Source organism: Papaver somniferum, chromosome 11 (assembly GCF_003573695.1).
Source record: "Papaver somniferum cultivar HN1 chromosome 11, ASM357369v1, whole genome shotgun sequence".
Taxonomy (NCBI): domain Eukaryota; kingdom Viridiplantae; phylum Streptophyta; class Magnoliopsida; order Ranunculales; family Papaveraceae; genus Papaver; species Papaver somniferum.
The window spans coordinates 12,482,029-12,493,921 of record NC_039368.1 but is presented as its reverse complement, the minus strand read 5'-3'; the positions used below and the strand labels follow the sequence as shown (position 1 = coordinate 12,493,921).

General features: G+C 34.4%; 1 protein-coding gene across 1 annotated transcript; it reads left to right on the top strand.

Moving 5' to 3' along the window:
- Window positions 1–2,834: 2,834 nt before the first annotated feature.
- LOC113324125 (transcription factor MYB75-like) lies at window positions 2,835–8,981 on the top strand. The gene is made up of 6 exons (XM_026572460.1): window positions 2,835–2,926; window positions 3,618–3,666; window positions 3,819–3,878; window positions 7,351–7,444; window positions 7,673–7,802; window positions 8,399–8,981. The coding sequence occupies exons 1-6, from the start codon at window positions 2,835–2,837 to the stop codon at window positions 8,979–8,981; spliced, it is 1,008 nt and encodes a 335-aa protein (XP_026428245.1).
- Window positions 8,982–11,893: the final 2,912 nt, after the last annotated feature.

The following is an 11,893-nucleotide window of genomic DNA, read 5'->3' as shown; positions in this document are numbered from 1 at the left end:
GATGTTTTTTTGAATATCTCCAAATTCAAGTCTATTCCATCGAGACAGGGATAACCTAGCACTCCGAAGTTTAAACTCAAATTTATGGGCAAGACTACCATTAACATTAACATTCCAATTGGTTGCTAAAAGTATCATGCTGCATCCAAGTACCAAAAAATTTAAAAGGTCTCCACAATTTCCTAGGAATGGGATCAGTAACCATCAAAATAGGACAATGGTCAGAAGCTATATGATTTAGGGGAATAATTTTAGCCTGAGAAAAGTGCAAAAACCAATTATTATTTCCTAAAGCCATATCTACTCTAGCCTTTTTTGTTCCAGTATCAAAACTGTTACTAGTCCAGGTAAAATCATTACCTTCAAATCCTAAGTTCATTAAGCCATAATCTCTAACTATATTTTGAACCCAAGTGTCAGAGCTATTATTTCTAGATAGATGAAAATTAAGGTCTCCCATTACTATCCAAGGTTGAAAAAAATCATGGCTTAAACCATGCAAGAAATTCCATTGTTTCTTTTTAGGATCATGATAAGTGGATCCATACATGAAGGAGATTAGAACTTCTGGCTTACTTGGACCTAATTTAATAAGGGCATGAATGATGTTATCTGCAGTAGAAACAATGTTACATGAAATTCCATCCTTCCACATAAGTATGAGTCCTCCCCCACGACCAACTCTATCTATGTAATCATAATTATGATAATGGACAGATTGAGCAACAAAGATCATCCTAGGAACATCAATTTTATTTTCGCAAAGGAAGATAAAATCAGGACTTTGAGCTCTGAAAATATTTTCAAGTTGTTGTGTTGTAAAACTATTATTTATACAGTGAACATTCCAAGATAATGTTTTCATTTTGAAAAACTTAGACTGAAAAATTAAGAACTGCAGATAGTAAAAAGGGTAGAGTTTAGAAAAAACCTTTCCAATCCCAATGTTGTTGTTGATTTCTTTTCCTTGCTGAGTGGTCTGTGAGATTACTTGTGATGCAAGATGTTTATTATTGCTGTTAGCTTCCAAGAGTTGGACAGTCTGAGTTCCATAAGAAATTTCAGTTTGGTTGTTTCTCTGACGTTTCCCAAGTCTAGCAGACTCCTAAGCATCATCTTCATCAACATCTATACTTCTTCCAGTGACCTTAATACCATCTTGAGGAGGAACAAATACTGGATTCTTGGTTTTAGCCTTTTGAATTCTAACTGGAACTTGTCCTAGAGTCTTTGGTTCCATTATTTTGCTTTTTCCTTTGAGATTCTTAAGACCAAAATAGTGAGCTTTCTTAGGTTCCAGGTATTCAGTTGCGGCTTTGCAGACACCTTTGATATGATTAAGAATAAAGCAGTTGGGACAAAACTTCTTAGGTTGTTTTTCATAGAAATTTTTTATCCATCTTGTACATCCAGTTTCAGTCATAGCTAGAACTCCTCTTCTCAATGGATTATTAACATCCAAAATAACACACACTTTAACTGGATCACCTGCTTTAGGAATAGCATTTGGAGGGTCTACAACAATGACTTCACCCATTAGTGATCCCATCTTCCTGACTGCATCCAAATTCATATGTTTTGGGAGAAGTTTCTTCAGCTGAATCCAGAAACACTGATGGGTCCAATCTAACTCTTGGTAGATCATATATGCACTATAGTGATGCAATATTACTAGCCATCCATTGATGCTCCATGGCCTTGTATCAAAAAATTTCTTCACAGTATTTCATTCATTAAACTTAAACACCATGAATTTGGTGTCTATCTCCACAATCTGAACTTCATCTTCAGCAAGGAAAGGCCATGAATAGCCTATGTTATTTTCAACTGTCTTCAAACCCATGTTTCCTTCAATAATGATTTTACGAATAAGGCAAAATTCCCGCTCAGAGGTTTCTTCAGCTACTTCTTGTTCTTGATTGTGAACTATTATTTCAGAAGACTCACCCAGTTCCAAAGTAGCAGTTTCAAACTTTCGAACCAAATCTGTGATATTCTGAACATTTTCCTCAGCCATTTTTTGATAATGAAAAAGGATTACTGCTTCTGTATTGTTATGAAAATAGTTCAAGCATATATAACACGAATTATTCTGATTTAGGGTTTTTAAATATTCTTGAGAATAATCTATTAAAAAGGGAAGATTTTTCATATAGAAATATCTTATTGGTAAGGCAACTGCGAGATAATTGGTTGACCGGAAGATTGGTAGAAAGGGAAAGCACCAAATTAGGTAATTGATTTGACGGAAATTGAAATTTTGATATTTGAAAGAGCGAGAATTACGGCAGTACCGATTTCTAGACTGAGCCGGAACGGAACCACTGAGAACATCCATGGAGAAAATCCAATCAACAACGACAAACATCTTGATCACTAGAGCTGCAACGAGCTTTAGAGTAATCTCTGCATACGCCTTAACCACTTCGGATAACCTGAACAACGCCATCAGGAAAAAGATAATCTGTAAACACATTGGGAAAAAAGGATTTAGCTAGACATTCTAAAAACAAAAAAATTCCAACAATAGTTTTTGTTTTAAAACATCTAAACTTAAATCGAGCTTAAAAGAAAATCTCAAACATATAATCAAAGAGTTTAACAAAGAAATCGAACTAGAAATCAAGATGGAGAAGTGAAAAACTTTAGTGAGTCCACCTATCATACATATGTGATATCAGATCATACAGTTCATTAACACGCTCTCAAGAAAATGTTATACTTGGAATGAAAACAAATGCATTTACATTTTTTATCCAATACCAGCTTTCATCTGTAAATAATCCCCTAAGCTTGAGAATTATTCTTCTTTGCAATTAATGGAGTGGAATTGAATGGAATGGAATCTTCTTGAACCTCATAAACTCACCCACAAACTTTCTTCTCATGCATCTGGAAATATGTCCAACAAATCGAAGAAAAACAGGTATGATTCATCTTTAAATCAGGTTTATTATTTCTCTCTTAATATTGGGTTTTATTTTCCAGTATCAAAAGTAAGCCCTAGATTTCTGGTTCACAATTTTTTTAACAGTTGTCGATTCACTAGTGGCGTAGTTACAACACCCATCCCCTGAAGTTTAACATCACTATCTTTTGTATTGTGTTACTTTCACCTCTTCCCCTTTGTTTTTTCGTCTGCTTGAACTTTAGGGGGAATTCTTTTATTTGATTTCAGGATGTTTTATTGGTATGAAAGCAAACTGTAGAAGGTTTTACGTATGATGAGATTTTGAATAAATATTGAAATTTTAATTCCCTAATTACAACTTCTGTGGTGGATTTGCTTTTGAATGAGCAAAGGAAGCTAAACAACGAATTTTGGGATTTCACAGATTTATATTAGTCTATCATTCTCGGTTGATAATTTTGTATATATTAGAGACAAAGAAAAGTGGGAGCCAAAAGTTTGTGCCAACTGCAATCAAGAATCGGCATATCATATTGATGCAATTATATGCTGCAAAGATGCATGGTGGTAACAAAGAAGAGCGAATAATAAGAATCGAGAGGAAGTCATTTTCATCTGAATCCCATGGTTTAAATTTGTATTTTAGGGAAGCATTTTGGTGACTTCATATTGAATGTGTTTCATTTTTGTTGCTATTTTTATGTAGCATTGTAGGTCTTGGCACAAATTTTTTTGTTGATGTCTTTGCTAAGCAAGTGAGAATCCATTATTTAAGTATTTAAGGTAATTGTATTTATACCCTAGACCCCTATCTGAGAAATTGGAAACACAAGCTCTCACCCCCTATCCATATTACAAAGGTACTCTTATTTCGTTTTTACTGACTTTGATCATTCTAATATTGTAGGTTTCTCAAGTGTTACGAACAGTCAAGGAAGGTTGCATTGTTTTTCATCTGCAGTCCAAAGTTTTTTATATAATTTTCCTATTTTCATTTTTACTCTCATGTATGTAGTTCTCTAATACTTATACCATGTAGTTTTGTGTTTCAAGGAAGACCTAACCAGTAGATCGTGATGTCGGCAATTATGAAAATACTGCAGTAATATTTGTAAGTTGTTTTATATTCATGGTTGTGTTCTGTTATCACAATTGGTATACATATTTTTGATGTTAATCCGAGATTGAGTTATCTACGAGTACATATCTTCTCACACTTTCTAATAGCAGCTGTAAGTTGTTTTCAGTTGTTTGCTTTTAAAAAATCTTCACTTATAATCTTAGCATTGATTGTAGGATCTGATAATTGATGTTGATATTTGTCTTTTGATTTTAACTAAATACTTATGTTTCCACTCATGTATATAAACATAACTAGGATATCCATTGTCGAAAAGCTAAGAAGAAAGAAGGTTGGCGTGCTCGAACAAAAGGTTGGACCTTATTAGAATCAAGTTATGTAAGTCTACAATCTACGAAAGCTTAATGGAACAAATAACAACTTATGGTGAAGTAGTATTGTAGATATAAATTGGATTAAATTTAACATTGTCGATCTCATTTTCATATACCGCAAATCAAATATGAAGCAATAATATCACGTGTTGTCTTTTAAAATCTTTGTAATTCATAATTGAATGTGAATGTTGTAGATGGACCTATAAGTTCTATGGGATTAATATCATGTTTAGGAATCAAGAATTTAGGATGTGACAAAATTTATTTCTGATAATGTTCGAGGATTGTGAAAGGTCATAATTTGATGTTTTCCCATCAAGTTTATATTTTTCTTATTTTTTCCTACTGTTTTAATGAGCAGATAAAAAAAAATCTTCTTTGTTAAATCTTGGTAATTCACAAAAAGAGTCCCATTTTTTATTGGTTGTTCTGTAATTTCTTGATTACGTGGTTATTGTTGGTAATTGTTTTTAGTAATGCAAAAAATGGAGACAAATCATAAGGGTTTCAAATTCATTAGGAAGAATAGAGAAATTCACTTTAAATAGTGTAAGAATCTAAGATTACATAGTATTTTATTTGGCATTTCTGCAACCCTGCTCTGTTGAGTCCTGCATAAACTGATTCCAAGGTTGCTTGCTTTCACTCATCTTCAAAGTATGTGGTACATAAAGTATAAGTATGATATGGTTTTGATTTCGATTTTTCTTTTGTTTTATAATTTGAAAACTACTATTTCTCATGACCGTCTCTGATATCTTTTCAGCATTTTCCTTTTTTGGGAAGAAGAACTAGAATTTCTCACCAGCATTGGGCGAAGATTGGCAATTCCTCTCAGTATCTGTTATAGTAAAACAGCTTGATGAGGTCAGCTGTATGAATCAAACTACTGTTAAAAAGAACATGAACCAGCTGGGATGAACAGCTGACACGAACGAAAATATTGTTATAGTAAAACAACTGTATGAACCTATTAACATTCTCTAATGAAATACTGTTAAAATGAATATACTATGGGAGATGAACTATTTCATTTTCTTCAATTTAGTTATTCGTTTTGCAGGTGATTGTAATATCACAGTCATACAACGTATTTTACTCTTACATAAATGGTATAGGGCCCATAATTTTTTAAGATTAGTTCTTTTCACGTGATATATAGTTGAGTTCGATTAGTAGAATGGCACAGCGGGCTGAAGAAAATTTCAACTGTTAGTGCATGGGGGAATGACAACAAAGCAACCATTGGGAACAATCCAAAGAAAATGAAGGGTATCATATCTTGAGTGGTAACTAGGCATTTTAGATGTGCAATGGTGATCAATCATGATATCATTAACTTAGTATAGAATCTAGGTGCAATGGTGGTCAATTTTGATATCATTAATTTAGTATAGAGTCTAGGTAGCATCAAATGGTGCAAAAAGCCGAGGTGTCTTTATTAATATTCAAAATATATACAAGGGGGAAATACATCAGTAAGGTAATAAACTCACTTTCTTTTTTGCTTAGAGAAGCCTTTTGTTTGGAAAGTTGATAGTGTTTAAGGCGAGAAGAAATGCCACTTATGTAACTGGGCTCAATTTAGGTAGGACATGAGCTACTCATTTTGCTTTTGAACTTTCATATAATACAATTAGGAAGTTGATTAAGCATCCCCAGACGGTCCAATAAATGAAGGTACTGTAAAGTTTACATGCACGGACAACCAATTTTCAGTAAATTGTTAGTATTGCTTGAAGTGGTTGTTTAATCCCAAGGTAGTATTAATAACCCATATAAAATTGCAAAAACGAATGACTATGTATTATGGGGACCTATTGTGCCTCATCATATGTGTTAAAAAGGGTGTTTCGTAAACCATCATTTATAGAAAATAGAAAGAAAACTTCGTTACCAGAAAGGAAAAAAAAAAAATACTACCGTGGTCATATAAGTTAACAATGTCTCATTTTACAGCAACACCAACACAAACCCCGACCATTATGGCACGGATCATATTTTAATTGGGTACAAATAATAACACTAAAACATCATCTCATATGGAGTTAACAGGGTGTCCATTTTTGGGCACTACAATTAGAAGTTATGTGAGAGGGTTGTTTTAATATTGTCTAAAATATTGTTTGTCTATAGTTTTTGTTTTCTAAATCCATAACAATGCACAAAACTACATATAAGGCAGGAGACAAAGGAAGACCAAGAAGAGAAGGAGAATAAAAGAACGACAGAGAGACAACAATAAAGTATTGCTTGATTAGTTATTTATTACAAATGTTGATCTCTTTTTATTTGCCTGAAAAATTGATAATTCATATCTTTCACTCTCAAAATCCGGTATTTATTGCTCCTTTTTTCACTCAAAACTCTACAGTTTGACAGGAGTTAGCTATGCAGCTTGCGCTAGTTACCAACCTCTATACCTCATGGCCCTAGTCCCTTGATTTCTGATTTTTAAGGAGCCTGGGATTGCTGTAAAAGTGAACAAATTGGTAGGACAGACAGCTAGCTCGGTATCATTCTCGTACACTTATCACTTTTAATAATAATAATATGATATTATCATTCTCGTGACAGTCATCCCGTGATTTACAAGGGTTGTCTATGTTTTTCTCTTTTATGCTAAAAGCTTGACAGGAGAAGGTCCTTAACGCAGCACTAAAGTTTTCTAGAAACAATTCTTCACACTGAACTGATTTATTTGGAAAACTAACAAACATTCTACTTCTACAAATTAATTTGGCTAAATCATTTACACGTTGGTTTCTACGTAGTATCCAAAGTAGCCATGAACCACTGTACGTACATGTAGACTCCATTATCTACTTGGACGTCACATCCAAGATTTTGTTTGTTTGAATTTACCGTGCCCACTTATTGCTACTTATAGATGCTATAAATATAACAAGTTTAGGGTAGAGACCATATACTTCAATAATAATTATTAAAAGAAAAAAACATTTGTTGCATCATTTTCCTAGTATGGAGGGTTCTTCAAAGAAGAAGATATACTTCTTAGAAAATGTATAATGGAGTATGGTGAAGGAAAATGGCGTCTAGTTCCTCTTAGAGCAGGTTATATATACGCGTTACCGGCTTACCGAATTATATTTAGAAGAAAGGAATCCAAATATATAAACTATATAGAAATTAAGCTTAATTAAGTAGCTTGCTGCTACAAATCTAATGGGGTTTGGATAAATATCTTGTACATGTTCTCGTACTTTTTCAATACTCTAATAATGTTATCAGTTGTTTCAAAATTTTGAATATGTATGACTTCGTTTTGCTAAATTCATACAGGGCTGAATCGATGTCGGAAAAGCTGTAGATTGAGGTGGTTGAACTATTTACAACCAAATATTATAAGAGGAGAGTTCAAACCTGATGAAGTGGATCTCATCATCAGGATGCATAAGCTTCTTGGTAACAGGCAAGTATATATATATATTAATTCAAATTTCTGCAAGAACTTAACGTGAGAGACATGTATAAATTGTGGGTGGAATGAATCGCATGATGATATGTGGCCGCTCTTTTTAGCCATTATATATCAAAGTTTCGTTCGAATTAGCTAGCTTAATTAGTACTTCGTTCAATTTCTTTGAGACTTCTGGCTCTCCAAGAAATAAAAAATTAATACAGACAGACTTCTTCTCTGCGACCTTATTAATTCTTTTTCTTTTTTTGAGAAAAATGATTAAGCCGAAGAGATCTACAAACGTATAACTGTAATTTGTAGCCGTGGCCCGTCGGTTCTAAGAACATTGAACCTCTTCCCTACACTTCTGTCACCCCACATCAGTTGTTTAAGGTCATTAGCTCATTCCAAAATGACATTAAAGAGGTGAGCAGAAAATAGCATCTAGGAAAATAATTGAAGCTAGGAAGAAAAAATGAATCTTTCCACATGTGTTTTAAATAATTGTTTTGTCCACACTTGACTTGATACCCGGCTGCAAGTGTGCATGAAAATCATAATCATGTAAAAGATAACTGTCTAATTCCAACAATCTCGGACTCTTGCAGGTGGTCATTAATTGCTGGCAGACTTCCCGGAAGAACGGCAAGTGATATCAAGAATTACTACAACACTCACTTGAAGAGAACTTGTTTCTCTAAATACAATTCTGAAGTTGCCATGAGTAAGAAGTCAGGTCATCGTTACGGCCAAGACCATGATCGCTGCCAGAATCTAAAACGTAAGCGACATAGTCCAAAGGTTAATACTATAGATCTTACCAGTAGTAAACATATTATCACCCAAGTTTTAAGACCTCAACCTCGAACCTTGATCATGACATCTCAGTGGAACATGAATACAGTGAGAACACCAACAGGAATGAATAATAACAACATTGATACACCAGCTGGGTTGCCTAATAATTCACAAGTTGTTAACAAAAATATTAACAAATGTGTGCCATTAGCAGTCGATGATTACCTCGAAAAGTTCACTGCAGAAGCAGACAAAGAAGATTCACTGTCGAAGAAGAAACAAGTTACTTATAATAATAATGCCTCATTAATAACCAAAGGCAATACAACCAAAGGTGTTAAGGAAGGCATGACAAAGGGTAAAAATGATGGTAGTAAAGATCAACATGCTTAGTACTGTAGTGTTGATGACGATAAAGGGTTAGAAGAAGGCGGTAGTGCTGGAGACTGTTGGTTAAACTTCAACATAGAAGTCACTAACAAGCTGGTTAGGACAAGATTAGGAAATTGATGTAATCCTAAGGGAATTAAAAGTCATCTAATTCTAAGAAAAGGAAAGACATGTAATAAGGTAATAGAACTAGGAAAAGGAATTCATAGTTCTATATATATATGATCACCAAAGTTGTGGTTGATCATATGAGCAAGATTAGAGCTTGTGTTTAGTTTTGAGAGATTTTCTAAACATCAATAAAGAGAGTTGTTTTTATATAAGCTAAGTTTCATCTTGCAGTTGTCATTAATTGGTATCAGAGCTTGTTTCTGAGCCATGGAAAACGAAACCACCATTGTGGGTGCAAAACAGTTCACACCACCATCAATACAAGTTCCAATCCTCAACGCCACAAACTACACAGTATGGGCCATGAGAATGAAGGTACTGATGAAAATCTACAAAGTTTGGGAAACAATTGATCCTGGTACATTGGACCCAGACAAAAACAATGTTGTCATTGGATTACTCTTTCAAGCAATACCAGAATGTCTTGTTCTACAAGTTGGAGAGCAGGAAACTTCAAAGAAAATTTGGGATGCAATAAAGGCACGTAATCTCGGAGCTGATCGAGTTAAAGAAGCCCGTCTGCAAACCTTAATGTCTGAATTTGAAAGAGTGAAGATGAAAGACACTGATACTATTGATAGCTTTGCAGGAAAGCTATCAGAGATAGCCTCAAAAGCTGCATCACTTGGACAATCCATTGATGAAGATAAACTGGTACAGAAGTTTCTCAATAGTTTACCAAGATCCAAGTATATTCATATCATAGCTTCTCTCGAACAAGTCTTAGATTTAAAGAAGACTAGCTATGAAGATATAATTGGAAGATTGAAAGCATATGAAGAGAGAATCCTTGATGAAGAAAACAACGAAGAAACTCAAGGAAAACTCTTGTACACAAACTCTTACCAACAAAACTCTGCGACAAGAGGAAGAGGTCGTGGAAGAGGTGGAAAAGGAAACAGAGGCCGAGGAAGGGGAGGAAGGTTTAACTCACAAGATAGAACAACAAGTCAGAATGATCAAAACCAAGGGAAAGAAAAGAATGATAGATCAAACATTATTTTTTACAGATGTGATAAACCAGGACACTTCTCCTATGTATGCCCTGAAAGAATACAAAAGATGGAAGAAGCAAACAAGAATGAAACAAGGGAAAGTTGTATTCTTAAACGAAGGGAAACTAATACCAAAGAACTACGAATCAAAGGATGGAGAAGAAGGAATCTGGTATTTAGATAATGGAGCCAGCAATCACATAACTGGTTAGAGACACTACTTTTCTGAACTCAATGAGAAAATCAAAGGACAAGTGAAGTTTGGGGATGGATCTTCTGTAGAAATTGAAGGGAAAGGATCAATTCTATTTCAGAGCAAGACCGGAGAACAGAAGCTTGTCACAAACATCTACTTCATCCCAAACTTACAAAGCAACATTCTAAGTTTAGGACAAGCTACAGAAGTTGGATATATATGATGTTAGAATGCGACAAGATTATCTAACAGTTCATGACCCAAGTGGAAGACTTTTAGTTAGAGTCTCACGCTCACAGAATAGACTCTACAAGATAAGTCTCATGATTGGAAGGCCATTGTGTCTGAATATGAGACTGGAAGATCATACATGGAAGTGGCACGCAAGGTTAGGACACATAAGCTTTAGAACTTTAAAGGAAATGTCTCAAAACAAGATGGTTCGAGGACTACCACAGATAAATGATGAAGCAAAAATCTGTGAATCATGTTTAGTTGGGAAACAAACTCGTCAAGGCTTCCCAAAAGCAACAACATTCAGAGCCTCAAAGCCATTAGAGCTTCTTCATGCTGATTTATGTGGTCCTATTATACCAAAAACCCTTGCAAATAACAAATACATATTTTTTATTATAGATGACTTCTCAAGATATATGTGGTATATTCTTATTAAAGAAAAGAGTGAAGCATTTGACAGATTCAAAGCTTACATATTATTCAATCCAACAAAGAAAAGAGTAATAGTGAGTCGAGATGTGGTATTCGATGAAAAAGCAAACTGGAAAGAAACTAATGATGGACCAAGTAGGGATCCAGGAATGTTTCACATGAGATGGGGTCAAGTAATTGATGAAGGCGAAGGACCCATAATCATCAATACCAATGGAAACAATGATGTTAATCAAGAAGAAGAAGAGAATAATGAAAACACTGAGAATAACGAAGAAGTAGAAGAACAAGAAGAAGAAGAAGAATAAGAAGAGGAGATCGATGAAATAACTCAACCCATTCCACTGCGAAAATCAACAAGACAGATACAAAAGCCACAGTATCTGGAGGATTATGTTCTTAAAGCTGCAGAAGAATGTGAGATAATGCTACTTTTTGTTAATGATGAGCCAAGGAATTTTCAGGATGCAAAGGTCTCGACTAAATGAACACAAGCATGTAGAGAAGAAATTATTTCAATCAACAGAAACAAGACTTGGTTTCTAGTTGATAATCCAGGTGGGGTAAAAGTGATTGGTCTTAAGTGGATCTTCAAAATAAAACGGAATGCTGATGGTACTGTCAACAAATATAAAGCAAGACTTGTAGCTAAGGGATACGTTCAAGAATCAGGCATAGACTTTGATGAAGTTTTCGCACCAGTTGCTAGACTAGAGAAAATTCGTCTCTTAATAGCAGAAGCAGCATCAAACTCATGGGAAATTCACCACTTAGACGTTAAGAAAACATTCTTACATGGTGAATTGCGAGAAGATGTGTATGCTGAACAACCAGAAGGTTTTGAAGTAAAAGGACAAGAGCATAAGGTTTATAAGTTATCAAAA